Genomic DNA, 20,253 nt, shown 5'->3' with positions numbered 1-20,253 from the left:
ACCGCAAACACTTGGTAGGCTGCTGGGCACCTCGCGCTCTGTCACCGGCGGCCGTTACCGCTTTGCTGGAGCTGAGGTGAGCACGGAAGAGGGAGTAAGAGTTTTTTAAAAAAGATTTTATTTATTTATTCATGAGGGACATACAGGCAGAGACATAGGCAGAGGGAGAAGCAGGCACCCTCCGGGGAGCCGGATGTGAGACTCGATCCCAGGACCCCAGGATCACGTCTGAGCCAAAGGCGTGGGCCACCCAGGTGCCCCTAAGATTTCGTATGTCTGCCCTGGCACAGTGGGAACTTGCCTGGATGGGCCAGCCTCCCACCTAGGAAAAGACAGTAACAGAGTCCTTCAGCTTAATCTCCCCTGCTCTTCAGGCAAATGTAAAGTTCTCTAATAAATAGCTAACATCTATTGAGTTCTATGTGCCAGTCATTGTTCTAAGTTCTTTACTGCTGTTTTGTCATTCAGTCCTTATGGGCAATGACCTTACTGTGCCCACTTGAAAGACCGGGGCACAGAGAGGCAGTTCAGGGTGTAAATCAAAACGCATTGGTTGCACAGTCTGTGGTCTCAACCACTGTGCTTGCAAAAGGACTTTCCTTAGGTGAGAAATGTGATCATCCCCAGCAGCTCCCTTTCTCCCTTACACCTGGTGTACAACCCACCAGGGATCTTGTTGAACTCTGCCTCTGCCCTGCACTCTAGAACAGAACCATGGCAAATGCAGCCTAGCTTTGGCTGATGACAAAGGCAAGGCTGATTGACCCCTTGCAGAGACCAGCCAGGTCAGGCCAATAATGGAAGCAGGAAGGGTGGCATTAGGACCTGAGAGTATAAGCCCATCTAAAGGGGACACCTACCATTTGGTCCAGTTCATTGTCCATCACAATGAAGCCCAACTGGCATCAGATCTGTCTCAAGAAATCAGATTTCAGGGGCGTCTGGGCGGCTCAATCGGTTAAGTGTCTGTCTTCAGCTCAGGTCGTGATCCCTGAGTCCTGGGATAGAGCTCTCCCTCTCCTGCCCCTCCCTCAGCTCATGCTCAGTCTCTCAAATAAATAAAATAAGATCGTTTAAAAAAATAAGATTTTGGGCAGCCCGGGTGGCTCAGCGGTTTAGCGCTGCCTTGGGCCCAGGACCTGATCCTGGAGACCCGGGATCGAGTCCTGAGTCCGGCTCCCTGCATGGAGCCTGCTTATCCCTCTGCCTGTGTGCCTCTCTCTGTCTCTCATGGACAAATAAATAAAAAAATCTTTAAAAAAAATAAGATTTCACATAAAAATCCTATCTTAAACAGTGACACCCACAGTCATGTTGATAAGCATCCTAGATAGGATGGGATGACAACGGCACATTTCTGATCTTTCTTTCAAAAAACTCAGAACTCCTGTCTAATCATGAGAAAAACCAACACATCCCAACTGAAGGAAATTCTACAAAAAACCTGAATAGTACTCCTAAAAATTGTCAAGGTAATAAAAAACAAGGAAAGTCTGAGAAAGTCACAGCCAAGAAGGGGCTAAATGTGATGTGGTGCCCTGGGTAGGATCCTGAAACAGAAAAAGGGCATTAGGTGATGGCTAAGGAAATTTGCATTTGGTATGGATTTTAAAAATAATGTATTGCTAGTGTTTAACAAATGTATCATGCTAATGCAAGGCATTAGTAATGGGGGGGGAACTATTATTACAATTTTTCTGTAATTACAAAGCTGTTTTTAGAAAGCATTTTTATTTATTTTTAATTTTTAAAAAGATTTTATTCATTCATGAGAGACACACAAAGAGAGGGGCAGAGACACAGGCAGAGGGAGAAGCAGGCTCCATGCAGGGAGCCCGATGTGGGACTCGATCCTGGGTCTCCAGGATCACACCCTGGGTTGAAGGCAGGCACTCAACTGCTGAGCCACCCAGGCGTCCCCGAATGTTTTCTAATTCTGACCAACCTTCCCTAACATAAGCTTCCTTAAACCCCCTTCCCGAATTCATGGAAACAATGCCTATTGACCTCCATCTGCTATTGCTTCCCACGCCCCCAGCTCTGCCTTCTTCCATCAGAATCTTTCCTCTCCAAGGTCCTTGCCAAAATCCCGTGCTATTGGTTATGACCATCAGCATCATGCCCACCAGCGCAGGGATTTCTGCCCTTCCCAAACCTGCAGCCTTTTTCTGTTCAACACATGCTACCTTCTTGAATGAGGTACTTCCTGGCAGCACCATGACAGTGCTATCCATTTACTTTGGAAATGCAGGGAGGGCACTTGTGTCACAAGGGAGCGGACACAGAGGAAAATGCTGTCAGTTTGAGCACCAAGCCCACAATTCACCTGTTTTATAGTCTTGGGCAAACCCACTATCCCCTGCGACAAGGTGGAGAGAGGACAGAAAGGATAAAGCCCACTGGTGGGTTTTCATCTTGGAATATGAAGTGCTTCACACAGTGGAAGAACTGATGACATTCCCTGAACTCCTCCGTGTTATAGCCACTGACAGTACAGTAACTACTCTGGACAAATCATCAATTTTCTTTTTTTATTGGGAAACCAATATAACAAACCTAGACTTATTGAAAATGAAATCAGTAACTAAGACTCTGCAGGCCCCATCCCCAACCAGCACCAAGGCCTCTGCTTGGCCTGACCCCAGTTCCTCAAGCTCCCCAAAGGACAACTATGCTGAGAAGCTGAGGTCAACCTCAGAGCTACTTTCCCACACTGCAACCCCCTCCACCCCACCCTCCACTGACACACACACACCCTACCCTGGATCAGCAGTCTGGGCCCAAGGAGGGTATAGTGGTTCCCAGGGTGGCAGGGAATCACAGGCACACCCCAACCTGCTCAAAATCCCAAGTTAGCAAAGGAAGACAGAAAAAAAGACTGGCTTGCCCACCCACTCCCCTCCCCCCAGCCACCCCAGACAACAGTCTCACATCCCTGATCAGTAACACTATGATTCTGAGGTGCCAATGAGGCTCCCAGTGGCTTCACCAGCCCCTGGATGATTACTGCAAAGGGCTCAGAGCCCAGGGAAGGGGGCAGGCTTGACCCCACCACCTGCTCAGTAGTAGCCAGCCAAGCAAGCTGCTGCCCTAAGCTTGTGCCTCGGGTGCCTGTAGCCCTGCCCCCTCCAATATATCCACGGGTTGGAACCAGTCCTCCTGCCAAAGAGAAATCAGTTCCAGGAGGCCCTTTCTCCCACAGCCTCGGAGGAGGAGGGATGGTCTGTTGAGGCCTGGGATGGCTACACCAGCTTCTTCGCTTCAAAGAAACTTTTGAGGTGCCGCATCTGCCAGACACCAATGGCTACGAGGATGAGGGTCTGCAGAATGGACCACCACAGCACCCGCTGGTTGGTGCTCTCGCTGGTCTGCCGGAAGCGCTCCTCTCGCCACTGTGGGAAGAGAGAAGGGAAGAGGAGCCTAAGTTTGCTGGGCACCACCTGGTGCCACTCTAACTGCTAGATTCATTCATGGTACCACCCTGGCTCCCAGACCAAAGTGAGTTTGAAATAGCTGGTCTTGGAAACACCTATAGCCATGGAAAAAACACCTAAGGCATTAGTATCAGTTCCTGCTTTTGTCACTGTGCACGTGTCACTGTGATTTAGAAGAATGACAGCCTCCTGAGAGCCTGTCTCCTTGGTTACAAACTGGAGTTAGTAGTACCCACCCCATCTTTTAAACTTGCAAAGCAGCACAGAAGGGTAAGTCCCCTGAGTTTCCTTTTTTTTTTTAAACATTTTTTTTAATTAATTAATTTATTTATGATAGTCACAGAGAGAGAGAGGCAGAGACACAGGCAGAGGGAGAAGCAGGCTCCATGCACCGGGAGCCCAACGTGGGATTCGATCCCGGGTCTCCAGGATCGCGCCCTGGGCCAAAGGCAGGCGCCAAACCGCTGCGCCACCCAGGGATCCCTCCCGAGTTTCCTAATGAACCTTGCAGGCATGCAACTTCTGGCTGAGCCTGAAGGCTTCCGGGAAGAAGCCCACCTAGCAGCCCCCGGCCCGACATACCCGTTGGTAGTTCTGCTCTTTCTGGATCTGCTCCACCTGCTCCACCAGCTGTCTCACTCGGAGCTGCAACTCACTCAACTTGTCTTTGGCAGCAATTTCTGCATAGTCGTTGGCATGTTCTCCCACCTGGATGTCCAGGTGAACTCTCTGAGGACAGAGAAGGACGATAAGAAGCAATCAGGCAGCTCTGCTCCATCTTCCTGCCAGGAACTAACAGCTGGTCCCCCACTTTCCTTCATTTGTGCATTTAGCCAATGCTGACTGAGGCCTCCTCAGTGTCTAGCCCTGTGGGTTTCTGGGAAAACAGGCAAGAATCAGCTTGGCTAATACTTGGTCCAAGGCATACATGAAGAGCTTGGCAACTGTGCTTGGCTCTTCACTGGAAACCCAGATGTATTAGGAAACACAAAATCCAACATACTCCTCTCACAACCAAAGCACCAAGTCTCCAGTCCTGATCAGGGTATAGAGATTGTAAGCTACAAATCCCATGTGGTTCCAACTCACCAGCATGCCTCCAGCAAAAAGGGAGAACTTAGTGGAATTGGAGTGAAGACAGATCTGGTGTTCACCCGGGGTATGGGAGGTGAAAGTGAACCTTCCTTCAGAGCCATACTGCCGGGCCAGGATGACCTGGAGAGAAAAGCCTTCAAGTGAGTGCTACTGCGGAGGGAGCTACTGGAAGGAAAGAGCTTCAGGCTCTCAGTGCCTCAAAAGTTGGCAAACAGAGCCTTAGGGACCTCACACTAAAAGGTCCAGAGCTGCTCAGCAGCAGTTGCCAAAAGCTTGTCTGAGAACTTTCTGGGGCATGGGTGAAGAGTCTGAGATGAAGCTGACACGTGACTGCTCCTGGGAAGGGCTTTTTATTTAGAGCGGCTACCTGCAGCTCTTTCTGCCCACGGGTCCTGTCCCCTTGTTTTATTCAGAGCTGCTACCATTTCCGCTCTTTTGATGTGGTTTATTTTTTTTTAATGAAAGGTAACAACTAAAGATTTGTTTTGCTTTATTTTAATATCCCTATTTATCGAAATTCAAAGCTACTCATTCGTTTGGAAAGCACCCTGTTGAACGACCTCCTAAAGCCTATACGTCATAGGTCACAGCGTGAGAGTTACCACAATTCTTTGATGGCCAGCACCACCATGAAGGCACCAACCACGCCTACAAGGCAGGGGAGTTTCCACTTCACAGAGCAGGAGAAAAGGCTCCGGGCAGGCAAGGGACTCGGCCGAGTCCTGCAGCAGCCGGCAAGAAACCGAGAGGAGCCGCTAGCCCTGCAGCAGCCCAGGTGTGGCCTAGAGCGAAAACCCGGGATCTTCTCACCAACACCCCAAGTCTCTTCAGCAGTTTGGCGGCTGCGGCGAGGAGGAGCGGAAGTGCCAGCGGCCGCCGGCTCTGGCGCTCAAGTGCAGAGCGCAGGGCTCGGCGGGGCTGAGGGGCCGGCTCACCTTGTCCTCCGGGTCCTTCACCTCCACGAACATGCCCAGCCCGGGGGTGGCCGGCTGGTACTCCTCCCGCTGCTTGTCATACAGCTGCGTCCGGTAGTTTCCTGGAGGGGAGTGGGGCGGACCCGGGTCAGACAAGCGCGAGGCGGGGTGGAGTCGGCTCCCGGCGGACCCCCCGCACCCCCCGCCCCAACACCAAGGAAGGTCTCGGTCCCAACTCTCCCTTCGGCCCGCACCTATAACCATGGTCTCGTCCGGAATCTCCTCAATAAAGCACTTCTTTTCGGTCTCCCCGATGTGGAAGTAAAGCGCGCCTCCGCGGGCCGCAAAACACAGCAGCAGCAAGAGGGCCCGAATCACCCGCCCCAGTCCAGCTCCAGGCCGGGGACCGACGACCCTCATGCCCTGCTCCGCGGCCATCTTGCCCCACCTGCCGGCGCAACTGCAGCCGGCGGCGCCACGTAGCCCTGCCGCCGCCGCCGCGGGGTCTGCTGGGACAGCGAGTTCGACCAGCTGGACTACAAGTCCCGAGATGCCCCACGGCCACGGCGAGGCAGTATCTGATTGGAGAGCAGCTTCTGCCTGCAACCTAATTGAGACCTCAGAATTGAAACTTTCTTTTCATAGATCGCAGTGGCGGGCAGGTGACTACTAATATTTATCAGCATTTTACAGATGCTGCAAGTAACACAGTTTGCGGTCGCAGAATGAATTATGAGCAGATACAGGATTGAAGCCGAGGATCCCTGACTTGACATCTCTGCGTGCGAAACTCTGAGCTTTCTATTTTTAAAAACTTGAACTTTGAAAAAGCAACACCAACAGTGCACCAGCTTATCTTCGAAAAAAAATTTTTTAAGGGCAGCCCAGGGCCTGATCCTGGAGACCCCGGGATCGAGTCCCACATCAGGCTCCCTGTATGGAGCCTGCTTCTCCCTCTGCCTGTGTCTCTCATGAATAAATAAATAAAATCTTAAAAAAAAAATTTTTTTTTTAAGCCTAGAGACTTCCTTTACCACTTCTTTGCCTTCCAAAACCCAGCCACTTCTACATCGAGTCTGATCTGGTCTGTATAATCCCAGGCTCAGACGTCATCCACGTGGACTCTGCTGCCGGAGCTGCGCCCTGGTGGCTCCTCTCCAGAACGTGGTTCTGAGCCCGCAGGTAAAGGCATAATTGTGAAGGTCTTGGGGGCACAGTCGTCCGTGTCAGAGGGCTCGGCACTCAATGTGAGATCCAGAAGTCTGGGTCTGCCCTCCATACCCCTCCTGGATTTCACCCAATTCCAGTGGATTTTGGCAGCTCTTCGGAGTTAGCAGTTTCTGATTGTGCCACCTTAAGATTTCATAGAAGTTGGAGGTTTTCTCTCTAATTTGGGTTCTTTTTGTTCTTTCATTTGGCCCTGGAGAGGGAAGTTTAAGTATGATGTTTTTGTTTTTTTAAGATTTTATTTATTTATTATTTTATTTATTCATTTATTCAGCCCACCCGGGCTGCCCTAAGGATGATGTTTTGACATTTCTCCCTCATTGGAAGTCTTTATCTCATTTTTCTTAACAGTAACAATATAACATAAGCTTGGTTCGTGCCTTACTTTTTAACCATTCCTGTGATGAAAGTGGTTAAGATTTTCCTCTAATCATTTGCTCTTACATATATTACTGCAATAAAAATTTGTGTTCAGGGGATCCCTGAGTGGCTCAGCAGTTCAGTGCCTGCCTTTGGCCCAGGGCGTGATTCTGGATTCCTGGGATGGAGTCCCACATCGGGCTCCCGGCATGGAGCCTGCTACTCCCTCTGCCTCTCTCTCTCTCTCTCTCTCTCTCTATGTCTATCATAAATAAATAAAATCTTTAAAAAAATTTGTGTTCAGTTTCTTAAAAAGCATTACTGTAGGACATAGATTTTTGATAATAGATCACAATTTCTCTTTCAAATTTCATACCAATTTACAGTCTCACCAGCAGTGTGTCCTGGTGCTTACTACCCCACACCCTGGTCAAATGTTCTCAATCTTTTTAATTGTGCAAAATAAGTAAATGAAAACTTGTATTTTGCTATCCTCTTAATTTTTATTTCCTTGGATACTGAGCATTTTTTGTTGGTCATTTGTGAATCACTGCTGATTTTTCTTAGCTATTATAACGACATGCTATGAGTGCTGATGTTACCACCATTCAGAATTAACAAATTATTACAGAATTAATAAATGATAAAATTTCATAATAAGTTTCTAGTATTTTTAAAATTAAACTTTTTATGTTGACATAATTTCACATGCAGTTGTAAGAAGCAATGCAGAGAGACCCAGTGTACCCGATTATCCAGGTTACCCCATGGTAACATCTTGTCCAAGTATAATGCAATACCACAACCAGGATATTGACATTGATACAGTCAAGACACAGAACATTTCCATTACCAAGATTCCTCGCGTTGTGTATTGGCCACATTCACTTCCCTCTTCTTTTTTTTTTTTTTTAATTTTTATTTATTTATGATAGGCACACAGTGAGAGAGAGAGAGGCAGAGACACAGGCAGAGGGAGAAGCAGGCTCCATGCACCGGGAGCCCGCCTGGGACTCGATTCCGGGTCTCCAGGATCGCGCTAAACCGCTGCGCCATCCAGGGATCCCCCACTTCCCTCTTCTTAACCTCATACAACAAGTAATCTGTGTTCTCCATTTCTACAATTTTGTCATTTCAAGAATGTTATATAAATGTAATCACACAGTGTGTAACCTTTTGAGATTGGCTTTTTTCACTCAGTTAATTATCTGGAGATTTAATCAGTGTATTACTTATATCAACAATCATTGCAAAAAAGTAACCATTACATAGAATGTATAAAGATACAATTTGTTTGATATCAACCATAGAAATGGGTGAGAAAAGAGCTGTTAAAGGAGCAGAGAGGGTTTTTTTTGTTGTTGTTATTTAAGGTAAACTGATAAATTCAAATTAGAGTGTTTTAACTTTATGATATTAAGTGTAATCCCCATGATAATCACAAAGAAAATAGCTATAAAATATACACAAAAGGAAATGGGAAGGGAATTCAAATGTTTCACAACTAAAAAAAAAAAAAACTAAATACAAAAGAAAATAGTAAATGCAGGAATTGAGGGACCAAAAAGAAGCTATAGGGCAAATAGAAAACAAATAGCAGGGATGCCTAGGTGGCTCAGTGGTTGAACATCTGCCTTTGGCTCAGGTAGTGATCCTGGGGTCCCGGGATCAAGTCTGGCATCAGGCTCCCCACAGGGAGCCTGCCTCTCCCTCTGCCTATGTCTCTGCCTCTCTCTCTCTGTGTCTCATGAATAAATAAATAAAATCTTTAAAGAAAAAAAAAAAAAAAGCCGAGACTTCAGTGGGCCGATGTGTGTAGCCTTTGGCCACATTTCCCCTAGAAGTCTTCTGAGTCCTGGGATCAATGGTTTCTTGACTCTCAGGGACTGAGGCACAGCCCAACCACTTTCCTTGCCCTACATATGGGAACCCCCACAGTTTTGGGGGCAGGAGGACAGAAGTTCTTAGTCAGGATTCAGTCAGGCACAGACCTGGGGGACAGACTGCCCAGATCTCCAGGAGGAATGGACTGAAGACACAGTGAGACTTCTGAGAAAACTCACCAGAAGTGGAAGGATCCTGTTAGAGGGACCACTGTAAGCCTAAGGAAGGTGGTGAAACAAGTTCAGCAGAATATTGTTTGTGATATCCCTGAATTCAGCAACACCACCCCCATGTCTAGGTGTTCTGGGATTGAGAGCACAAGGAAACAAACTGTCATAGGAATTCTCTTTGTAGAGATGGTCACAAGGATTAGAAGTTGTTTTTCCACACACCAGGGGGGAAGATAAATGTAGAAGGACATGGTGCAGAGGAAGGGATAGTGTCATGGTGGGGCTCCGGGGATGGTATGAAAGTCAGCAGCAAACCAAAGAAGCCACCCAACACTAGAGCAGAAGAATTGCACATGGAATCTCTGGTTTTATGTACAGAACATTCTATCCCTGATGTATCCCCACCCTTACCATGCCCAGGTCAAGATGTCTATGGAAATAATCAGGAGGAGACATTACAGCAAAACCAGGCATAGATTACGAGATTTTGCCTTTTTCCATAATTATGAATCACCATTACCCTTCTTCCTTCTTTCTCTCCTCTCTCTTTCGTCCTTGCTTGCTTCCCTTTGTCTTCCTCCTTCCCTCTTTTTTTAAAGATTTTATTTATTTATTCATGAGAGACACAGATATAGAGGCAGAGACAGAGGCAGAGGGAGAAGCAGGCTCCCCACAGGGAGCCCAATGTGGGACTTCACCCCAACCCAAGGATCATGCCCCAAACCAAAGGCAGATCCTCAACTGCTGAGCCACCCAGGCGTCCCCTCTTTCCTCTTCTCTCTCTTTCTTTTTTTTTTTTTCTTCTTCTCTCTCTTTCACTGTCTCCTTCTTCTTCTGTCTTCTCTTTGATTTTCATCCCTCTCCCTCCTTTCCCCTCCATACTCTCTCCTTTTTTTTTCTTCCTCTCTCTTCCCTTTCTCCAAGCAAACATCAACGGCATAGGCATATTCTTGATGTTGCTGTTTTTTTGCTAGCAGACATAAATCGAAGGCAGAAGCCTACATCTTTATCTCTTACAGCTATCAGCCCCAGGGGGTCCTGCTCAAGAATTATCTATTGCAATACAATGGGGTTTACACTGCCATAGAGGCGTTGACAAAGTCCCTAGGAGAAGGAAAAAAAATAAAACAGTGCTTCTGGATTTGAGTCTTGAAAAGATGAATAGAAACTAGGCAAGTGGAGAAGGGGATAGGGATTGAGGCCCAGGGCATTTCCCAGAAAGGGCACAGCATGTAAGAGAGGCCTGGATTTGCCTGGGCTTTGTGATTCTGGATTTTTAAAGTCTTTTTTTTATTATTATGGATTATATCAAATCTACCAGTGTATGAATAGAAATTAAGTCCTTATGCAGTGTTCTATGCTGTAATATTTTTTTCAAATAAATCTGTCCTTAAAAAAAAATCAGGGACACCTGAGTAGCTTAGTGAGTTAAGCATCTGCCTTCAGCTCAGGTCATGGTCCCAGGGTCCTGGAATGGGCGGCATGGGGGTGAGGTTCATGTTAAACAGAGTCCCCTTGTCCTTTTCCCTCTGTCCCTCATTCCCCCTTGTGTGCTCTCTTTCTCTCTCTCTCAAATAAATAATAAATAAAACCTTTAAAAAATCCATCAAAGTCTGAAATCTTGGGGAACCACAGGTGGAGCAAGTAGATGTAGCCTCTCAGTGTCTTCTTTGAATCTCACAAATGGCACCCAGGTTCAGTGATCTTGACAACCATTGTGGAATTAGATTTTTGCCATGTGGGATGATCCCAGACCATGTGGGTTCACTGGTCTTATGTTCCTAGCCTTATCATAGGTCAGAAACAGGTTGTTTCTCTCTCTCTCTCTTTTTTTTCAGGGAGGGAGAGAGACCATGAGCGGGGGGTGGGGGGCAGAGGGAGAGGGAGAGGGAGAAGCAGACTCCCCGCTGAATGTAGACCCCACCCCCCATGCTGCCCATCCCAGGACCCTGAGGTCTGGACCTGAGCCAAAGTCAGATGCTTAACTGACTGAGCCACCCAGGCAGCCTCAGGTTGTTCTATTTTTAGCAAAACAGTTTTGCTACTTGGAGAGTTATATTCCCCCTTCAAAATGTCTGGGTTCTGGGTCTTGAAATCTCACCAGTGCACTATTTCCTTATATGTAGGTGGCTGCAAGCATTTTCCACTTTTGACCATTTGGGGGATTCCTGTGGGTAGTCTGGCCAATGGACCACTGCCACTCAAGACTGGTACTCACAGTGTGGTGTGGGGGCTGGTACAGGTCCATGTTTGTTATAGGTCTGCAATGAGATAAGTACAAAAAATGAATGTTTAGGAGGTTTTACAGAAGTTTAATATTGATGTGATATTCAAGCACATGATTAGTTTATTTTTTTTTTCATTTTATAAGAGTTCTGGCTTAAAAAAAAAAAGAATATTGGCTTGGGAGATATTACAAATTTTATTAACAACAAAACAAAGCCAAAAAGCTTTACTACAGATGGTGGTGGTACTGGTCTAGAAAGCAACCATTCAGTACCACGGACAGCACCTCTGCTTCCCAAGCCTGAATCCTCACTTTTCTGCCTCTGCTCCCCACTCTGGCTAAATCAACTGATTGACTCCCAAACCCAACAGATGCTTTTCAGCTCTTGTCTTATTTGACCTTTCTAAAGCATGACTTTTGTTAATATATGAATTTGTCATGTTTGTTTAATGATCTTCCTCGTAAATAAAAAAACACTCTCTTAGGATTTCCAATGAGCCACACCACTAAAATGAGGGAACAATTCTCATATCAGTCTTAAAACACCGTATTGACATTGCTTTTTTGCTTTCAGTGGGTTCCTAGAGACCAGGAGATAGGTCTAATTAATTTTCATTAATTAATGTGTCAGATGCCTGGACGTCCAACATGTGTCAGACGCCTGGACCAGAGTCTGTGTCAGCAAATGCCTGCCACTTATCAGTTGGATGATCTTGGGGAAGATCAACTTTGCCTCTTTTTCCTAGCTATTAAACTGGAATAGCATTACAGTCTACCTAATAATTTTTAAAAGATTAATTCGGTTAGTGAGTTTAACAGTGATGAGAGCAGTGCTTGGCACAAAAGAATAAAAAGGATCATCACTGGGGCACCTGTCTGGCTCAATTGGAAGAGCATGCAACTCTTGATCTTGGGGTCATGAGTTAGAGCCCCATACTGGGTACAGACATTACTTAAATCAGTAAAATCTTATTTAAAAAGGACCATCAGGGGATCCCTGGGTGGCGCAGTGGTTTGGCGCTTGCCTTTGGCCCAGGGCGCGATCCTGGAGACCCGGGATCGAATCCCACATCAGGCTCCCGGTGCATGGAGCCTGCTTCTCCCTCTGCCTATGTCTCTGCCTCTCTCTCTCTCTCTCTCTGTGACTCTCATAAATAAATAAAAATTAAAAAAAATAATAAAAAGGACCATCATGGGATCCCTGGGTGGCGCAGGGGTTTAGCGCCTGCCTTTGGCCCAGGGCGCGATCCTGGAGACCTAGGATCAAATCCCACGTCGGCTCCCTGCATGGAGCCTGCTTCTCCCTCTGCCTGTGTCTCTGCCTCTCTCTCTCTCTCTCTCTGCGATGACTATCATAAATAAATAAATAAATAAATAAATAAATAAATAAATAAGACCATCATCGGGGATCTCTAGGTGGCTCAGCAGTTGAGCGCCTGCCTTCAGCCCAGGACATGATCCTGGAGTCCCAGAATAGAGTCCCACATTGGGCTCCCCGCATGGAGCCTGCTTCTCCCTCTGCCTGTGTCTCCCATGAATAAATAAATAAAATCTTAAAAAAAAGGGGGGGGGGAGCATCGTGACAGGTTGCTGAATAAACTAATGAGCATGTCTTATCACCAGGCACTAGGAGGTGGAAGACTTCATCCCACTACTTGGGTTGGGCTACAGCTTTCTATTGATATGTTTAGGTCTACACTGTTCTACTCAGGGCATTGTGTGCTTTGGCATTCTAGAGATTTGCTTTTTCTGGGTCCCCATTTTGTCATGTTGGCTCCACTCTCCCACCCCTTTCAGTTGTGCATCTCTATCCTTTACCAGTGGCTTTCCTGCCATCTTCTCTCCTCTCCAGGCTCACCCACAACCTCTTTTTAGTCTTTAGTGCAGAGAAAAGTACACTAGATGACAGACTCCCCTGTTCAAGCAGGCCTGGCACCTCCTGTGCCCTCAGATTCAGCCCAATTACCTCCACCCTCTAAGTTCCTATAGCTTTTCTTCCCCCAGTTCCTTAACTCGCCTATTGGCTGTTAGGCAATCCTAGGTCCCCCTACCTAAATTATTCTTGTCCCCTACTGCGCAGGGAGATTTTAACCATCCTTCAAGGCTGGGGTCAAATCTACCTCTTCCATGAAAACCGCGACATTTCCCCCCTGCCCTTCCTGAATTACTGCTTCAAACTCAATCCCACGGGGCTTCCCATTCCATTTCTCCAGGTCTCCAGGTCTCCAGGTCCTCCCCAATCAATTCTAAGGTCTTCCAGGTTCAAGTCCAGGTCATACATTTCCCATTAATCGTGCATCCTTTCAGCACACATCTTGAGTGGCTGCCCTGCAAGTTGCAGAGGGCAAACCCTCTTCCCCCTCTGAGGCTGTGACCCCAATCAGCAAGATGGGCTTACAACACCTACGCCTCCCCAAGTTCCTGCGCGGAATAAGAGCCATAGGGCGGAGAGCGCTCTAGAACCTGGCGGGGATTGGGTGGAGGGCTCGCCTGGCCCCCCGCCGGCGAGGGTAGGCGGGAATGCGCCGTGGCTCCTGGGAGTTGTAGTCTACGCGCGAGCTCGCAGTCTCCGCAGCCTACGCGCGGAGACCGGTGGACTCGCCTGGGAAAGTGGCGGGGGCCTGCCGTGCTCGAGGAGCTGGGCCCAGGGCTCGCCCTGGGCGGGAATGGGGCAGAGCTCAGGCAACCGGTATGGCCCTGCCGCTGCTGCTGGGGCAGCTGCTGGCGCTCATGGGCCACGGGGGCGCGTTCTACCTCGAGGTCCGCGAGCTGGAAGAGAAGTGCTTCATCCAGGAGATCCCCGATGGTACCGTGGTCATAGGTGCGCGCGCCGGCCACTCCCGGCCTTGCCCTCCCTGCACCCAGAGTCCTGAAAGGGGACGGAATGGGGCGCCGTGGCACCAGCTCAGGCCCGCGCCTTCCCTTCCCTGCTGGGGGGTGGGGAGTGGGCTGGGGCCGGGGAGAAATGAGTGGACAGCAGTCTCGCCAAGGCATCCTCTCTTTTGCGTGTGCCGGGGCTGGGGGAGGGGCGCCGAGGAGGCACGTCTGATTCAGACTCGATTGATGGCAGAGAAGTGGGGCTGGAGAGGGGAGGAGAAGGCAGAGGCCCGTGGTCAGGCCCCTCAGACTCGAGATCCTTCTGTTCCTCCCCCGACAACCACGACTCGGTCATGGGAATGGATGGGAATACACCTCCGTTGCCTCTCCATTAGGTAATTACAAGACGGAGCTTTACGACCCTGCTATGGAAAAGTATCAGCCCTCCCCACAGTGGATCAATTTGTTCGTGTTTGTGAAGGACCCCGAGAACAAGGTGAGGCAGGCCTTTACCCCTTGCAGCCCGCCCAAGGCCACGGGTCAAAGCATAGCCCTCTCTAATCCTTCACTTCTCACGGAAGGATTGGTCTCCTCACAGGCAGGTAGCTCAAGGAGGGCCATGCTCTTTGCAATCTGTGTTCTGTACTGGCAATGCTGGCATTTGAGACTTTATGGCCAAACCCATGCCATTTCCCTCATACTGACCCCTCTGCACCTGGGATACTCTCAGAATTCTCCCAGAAGCAGGTACATGGCTAACTTCTCTGTGCTCACTGGAGACTGCTTCCTCTAGAATCTTCTGGCCCGGCAGTATGGCCCTCAGGGCAGCTTCACCTTCACCTCCCAGTCTCCAGGAGAGCACCAGATCTGTCTCCACCTTGAGTCCATCCGATTCGCCCTCTTCTATGATGGCAAGCTGGTGAGTGTGGCAGGGGGGTGCTCCACCATCCCCAGGGGCTCAATTTCTCAGCCTCTAGAATAAGAAGGGTGCAGGGCATGCTGCCTATTGAGTTGGGCTGGGACTTTACCTGAAGTGAGCATACCAAGAACAGCTCCTGAGGACGAAAGGGGATCTTGGGAGGGAGTCACTTGGACTTAAAGCCCTCCCTTGGCTCCCAGCCATCCCTAGGATAAAGACCAAACTTCATAAGGTGAAGTTCAGAGCTCTTCTGCATCTGAGTCCTTCAGGGCTCTCCATCGTCACCTTCCAATACAGAACTTCTAGTAAACTGCCTGTTTCAGAGTCATAACTCTATTTCTCTGCACATGTCCCATCCTTTGTGTTTGAATATAGAACTTCACACAAGTAGGGTCCTGATCATCTAGAGCAGGGCCAGTCACTAAGTTGGGGTGTGAGGAATGGAACTGCCAGTGTCAGGCCCAGAGTGGGATGGAGGACTAGATTTCAGGCAGGTTCATGGAGCTAAGCTCTCTGACCCCCATCCTGATTCCTCTGTTCCAGGCCATTCACTTGGATATGCAGTTAGGTGAACACACCAATGATTATGTGGAATTTGCAGCCAAGGACAAGCTGACCCAGCTGCATCTGCGTGTACAGCAGCTTGTGGAGCAGGTGGAGTTGATCCAGAAGGAGCAGGAGTACCAAAGGGTGAGGGGCTGGGTTGAGACAGTTGGGACAGGGGATGTGTAATCTCCTGGGAGGTGACTCTTCCAGCTGTTCCCCCAGAGAGGGTGGGGGTAAAATTCAGTTCTAGACAGGCATATTCTTCCTTCTCTCCTTCCACAGTGGCGAGAGGAGCGCTTCCGGCAGACCAGCGAGAGCACCAATCAGCGGGTGCTATGGTGGTCCATTCTGCAGACCCTCATCCTTGTAGCCACAGGTGTCTGGCAGATGCAGCACCTCAAGAGTTTCTTTAAAGCCAAGAAGCTGGTGTAGGTGGGCCCTGAAACCTAGCCCCAACTCATTCTCCTCTTAACTGATGGAAAGTGGCCTGCCCTGGTCTGTTTCCTGGCTCCCAGTCCCCCAACCCTGCAGGGGTTCCTGGTACTGTCAGGGGGACAGAGGACTGCTTTGAACTGGTTTCTCAGCCAGCACTTGGGACAGGAGGAGTTTTCCGTACACACTTGGTTGGGGAGCTGCAGGATTCTTTGTGGCTCTGTGCTTCGGAGGAGAGTGAGGGTACCCCAACCCTCCCCCGCCCCCACCAAAACTGGATAGATGAATTAACCCAAGATGGAGAATTAAGAGTGAATATAAACTGCAAACTTTCTGACCTAAACATTTATTGCCTCCTGCTCTGCAATTCATTCTGGTGTTTTGTTTCTAACCAGATATTAACATGTGAGGCTCCTCATGCATTGGTGGGGACTGATCCCAAAATGAATGATGTGAAGAGTTTATACTCCGAAAGCCTTAGCAACCTGTGGAGCCCTTTCCAGAAAAGTCCAATTTGGGCCCACCTTATGGGTAGCCTGAGTACTGGTGGTGATCCTGTGCCTCTTTCTGGGCTCGGGTTCCTGTGCTATTTTACTCCAGTTATGTGGACTGCTGGGTTCTTCCAGGAAGTCGGATGGGCACCTCTGTCTTCCTAGTATTTTTCAGGCAATCTGTCTCTCTCTTTGTGATGTCATAGGTTAATTTTTCCAGGAGATGATTCTTTTTCTCTTTTTGAAAATAGGATTCCAAGTAACTGTTTCCATTATAGTCAGCATCTCCTCCTTCACACGTGCACACGAGTGATGGCCAGATATCCATGTACCTACTGCATCTGCCTGATCTAGCCCACATTTTACTTCTGCTGGTTGCCCTGTTGGAATAGTCATTTCTCACGTGAATCTGACATTTTATGTTGTAAGGAAATTCACTGGTTGGCACCCTCGACAAAATTAAGTCCAAATCACCAAGGCCCAAGATGTCAATAAAGGAAGACTCCCCATGAGGAGAGGGATGTCAGGACAGCTCCAGCACTTGGCCCTGGAGACAGATCGACCCTACCCTAAGATACGCTGGAGGAACACGGCCAAGTCTTGGAGATTTGCTCATTTGTGGGTGTGGTCATGACTGGCCTCTGGAAAGTATAAATGGACTGACCCGAAGGTTGGGGAGGGGTGGGGGGAACCACTGGAGAGTAACCTCAGACCAGAGTGTGTGATCATAGCGCCCATTACCCTTACCTGAAGGGGTGTGTGTGGGAGGGTGCTCTGCTCTCTGCCACAGGAGAAGCAGAGTGACCCAGAAAGGCACATTCTTGCACATGGAGCCTATGGTCTGATACTAAATGAGGCAGGGCTAGAACAACAGATAAAGGTGAAGCATGCTTCTGAGAAGGGTATGCACTAAGAATGACAGAAGAGCTCTGGCCTAGTCTAGATGGTCAGAGAAGGCTGCTTTTTAGAACTGCATTCATGATTAGTCGGAATTAGCTGGGGGAAGTGTGTTCTGGCCAGAGGGAATAGCACATGCAGGACTCCTAAGGCAAAAAAGAATATGGCAATTTGGAGAAACAAAAGAAGACTACAGTATCATGATCCTGACTCTAAGACCACAGAACAGATCCGGTGTTCGCTGGGAGTATGGGAGGTGAAAGCAAACCTGCCTTCAGAGCCATACTGCCAACCCAGCATGACCTACAGAGAAGGGGCTTCAGCAAGTGTTGGGGGGAGGGGGCGCTGGAAGGAAACAAATTCGGGCTTTCAGTGCCTCAAAAGTTGGCAAACAGAGCCTTGGGCATCTCACAATACTAAAAGGTCCAGAGCTTGTCTGAGAACTTTCTGGGGCAGGAGTGAAGAGTCAGATGAAGCTGACACGTGACTGCTCTTGGGAGGGCTCTATTCAGAGCTCCTGCCACGTCAATTCTTCTGGTGTGACTTATTTTTTAAAATGAAAGGTGACAACTAAAGATTTGTTTTGCTTTATTTTAATATCCCTATTTATCGAAATTCAAAGCTACTCGTTCGTTTGGAAAGCACCCTGTTGAACGACCTCCTAAAGCCTATACGTCATAGGTCACAGCGTGAGAGTTACCACAATTCTTTGATGGCCAGCACCACCATGAAGGCACCAACCACGCCTACAAGGCAGGGGAGTTTCCACTTCACAGAGCAGGAGAAAAGGCTCCGGGCAGGCAAGGGACTCGGCCGAGTCCTGCAGCAGCCGGCAAGAAACCGAGAGGAGCCGCTAGCCCTGCAGCAGCCCAGGTGTGGCCTAGAGCGAAAACCCGGGATCTTCTCACCAACACCCCAAGTCTCTTCAGCAGTTTGGCGGCTGCGGCGAGGAGGAGCGGAAGTGCCAGCGGCCGCCGGCTCTGGCGCTCAAGTGCAGAGCGCAGGGCTCGGCGGGGCTGAGGGGCCGGCTCACCTTGTCCTCCGGGTCCTTCACCTCCACGAACATGCCCAGCCCGGGGGTGGCCGGCTGGTACTCCTCCCGCTGCTTGTCATACAGCTGCGTCCGGTAGTTTCCTGGAGGGGAGTGGGGCGGACCCGGGTCAGACAAGCGCGAGGCGGGGTGGAGTCGGCTCCCGGCGGACCCCCCGCACCCCCCGCCCCAACACCAAGGAAGGTCTCGGTCCCAGCTCTCCCTTCGGCCCGCACCTATAACCATGGTCTCGTCCGGAATCTCCTCAGTAAAGCACTTCTTTTCGGCCTCCCGGATGTGGAAGTAAAGCGCGCCTCCGCGGGCCGCAAACACGTCCTTCCCACGCTCGCTCCGCATCCACCTCAGCCCCGGTCCCCAGGGCTGCGGGCGGCGGCACCACGTAAGCCGGACGCAGCCGCACGGCCTGCTGGGGCGGCGAGTCCCACCGCCCGGACTACAGGGCCCGAGGTGCGGCCGCCAAGCGGTCCTGGCTACGGGAACCGCTTCTGCTCGCAAGGGAGTTGGAACTGCGGAATCAAAACCTTACTTCTGCTGATTGTCGTGGTGGCCGGAGAATGGCAGTGATGATCAGCTTTTTACAGATGCTGCAAGTAACGCCGTTTGTTTGTGGTCACAGAGTGAATTATGAACAGATGTAGGACTGAAATAGAGGCTCCCTGACTTTTCCTCTGCATCTATGCATCCACACTCTGGGCTTGCTTCCACTTTTAAAATTTAGCTTTGAGGGGGCCTGGGTGGCTCCGTGGGTTAAGCGCCTGATCTTGATTTCGGCTCCCACTTGATCTCTGAGGTCCTGAATTTGAGCCCCATGTTGGGCTCTAGTTGGATGTGGAGCCTAATTTAAAAAGCAAAAAATAGGGGTGCCTAGGCGGCTCAGTGGATTAATTAAGCATCCGACTCCTGATTTCTGCTCAGATCATGATCTCAGGGTCCTGGGATTGAGTCCTGCTCCTGCTAGTGGTTCCTAGTGGAGTTGGCTTTAGATTCCACTTGCCACTCACTCCCCTTGCCCCTCTCCACCCTCCTCCCCCATTTCTCTCTGGCACACTCTCTCACTCTCTAGGATAAACAAATACTTTTTTTTTTTTTTTAAGATTTCATTTATTTATTTGAGGGAGATCGCGCGCGAGAGCATAAGCAGGGGGAACAGCAGGCAGAGGGAGAGGGAGAAGCAGGCTCCTGCTCAGCAGAGAGCCTAAGGAGTCGCTGAGCAGAAGGCAACTACTTAACTGACTGAGCTACCCAGGTACCCCAACAAATAAAAAAAAATTTTAAGCAAGTAACAACACCCCCCCCCCACTTGAACTTCAAAAAAATGACACAAATAGTGCACCAACTAATTTTGGAAAAAATTTTGAAAAAAAGCCTAGGAGACTCCCTTTACCACTTCTTTGCCTTCCAAAACCCAGCCACTCCTAAATCGGGTCATAGAAGTTGGAGGTTTTCTAATTTGGGTTCTCTTTGTTGTTTTGTTTGGCCCTGGGGAGGGAATGAGGGAATTTAATGAGGATGTTTTGACATTTCCCCCTCATTGGAAGTCTTTATCTCATTTTTCTTAACAGTAGCAATATAATATCAGTTTGGTTCATACAGTACCTTATTTTAAAATTTTTATTTAAGGGACGCCTGGTGGCTCAGCGGTTAAACATCTGCCTTTGGCTCAGGGTGTGATCCCGGGGTCTGGGATTGCCCCCCACCCCCCACCCCCCACCCCGCATCCGGCTCCCTGCAGGGAGCCTGCTTCTCTGTCTGCTTATATCTCTGCCTCTCTCTCTCTCTGTGTGTCTCT

General features: G+C 49.2%; 2 protein-coding genes across 2 annotated transcripts; one reads left to right on the top strand and one right to left on the bottom strand.

Annotated features, from left to right (window-relative positions):
* Nucleotides 1-2,517: 2,517 nt before the first annotated feature.
* Nucleotides 2,518-18,796, bottom strand: LOC112932408 (transmembrane emp24 domain-containing protein 9). Its single transcript, XM_026015339.2, has 8 exons — nt 18,680-18,796; nt 18,447-18,547; nt 11,186-11,345; nt 5,698-6,863; nt 5,465-5,565; nt 4,524-4,649; nt 4,017-4,163; nt 2,518-3,392 (listed from the first exon to the last, which is right to left on the bottom strand). Exons 4-8 carry the CDS (start codon nt 5,879-5,881, stop codon nt 3,243-3,245), a joined length of 708 nt encoding a protein of 235 aa, XP_025871124.2. The 5' UTR covers nt 5,882-6,863; nt 11,186-11,345; nt 18,447-18,547; nt 18,680-18,796; the 3' UTR covers nt 2,518-3,242.
* Nucleotides 13,841-16,368, top strand: LOC112932407 (transmembrane emp24 domain-containing protein 9-like). The gene is made up of 5 exons (XM_026015338.2): nt 13,841-14,132; nt 14,524-14,624; nt 14,922-15,047; nt 15,591-15,737; nt 15,876-16,368. The coding sequence occupies exons 1-5, from the start codon at nt 14,003-14,005 to the stop codon at nt 16,023-16,025; spliced, it is 654 nt and encodes a 217-aa protein (XP_025871123.1). The 5' UTR covers nt 13,841-14,002; the 3' UTR covers nt 16,026-16,368.
* Nucleotides 18,797-20,253: the final 1,457 nt, after the last annotated feature.

This window comes from Vulpes vulpes, chromosome 12, assembly GCF_048418805.1.
Source record: "Vulpes vulpes isolate BD-2025 chromosome 12, VulVul3, whole genome shotgun sequence".
NCBI lineage: Eukaryota > Metazoa > Chordata > Mammalia > Carnivora > Canidae > Vulpes > Vulpes vulpes.
The sequence above is the reverse complement of the archived record's forward strand: the minus strand, read 5'-3'. Positions and strand labels throughout refer to the sequence as shown.

What these genes read in the sequence shown, in the direction of transcription:
- LOC112932408 (XM_026015339.2), bottom strand. Translation starts at nt 5,881, where the DNA reads ATGGCCGCGGAGCAGGGCATGAGGGTCGTCGGTCCCCGGCCTGGAGCT. An exon ending in TGAAGGACCCGGAGGACAAG is followed by an intron (nt 4,650 to 5,464) that starts GTGAGCCGGCCC and finishes TTTTCTCTCCAG; the next exon opens with GTCATCCTGGCCCGGCAGTA. An exon ending in TTTTTGCTGGAGGCATGCTG is followed by an intron (nt 4,164 to 4,523) that starts GTGAGTTGGAAC and finishes CTCTGTCCTCAG; the next exon opens with AGAGTTCACCTGGACATCCA.
- LOC112932407 (XM_026015338.2), top strand. Translation starts at nt 14,003, where the DNA reads ATGGCCCTGCCGCTGCTGCTGGGGCAGCTGCTGGCGCTCATGGGCCAC. An exon ending in TCTTCTATGATGGCAAGCTG is followed by an intron (nt 15,048 to 15,590) that starts GTGAGTGTGGCA and finishes CCTCTGTTCCAG; the next exon opens with GCCATTCACTTGGATATGCA. An exon ending in AGGAGCAGGAGTACCAAAGG is followed by an intron (nt 15,738 to 15,875) that starts GTGAGGGGCTGG and finishes CTCCTTCCACAG; the next exon opens with TGGCGAGAGGAGCGCTTCCG.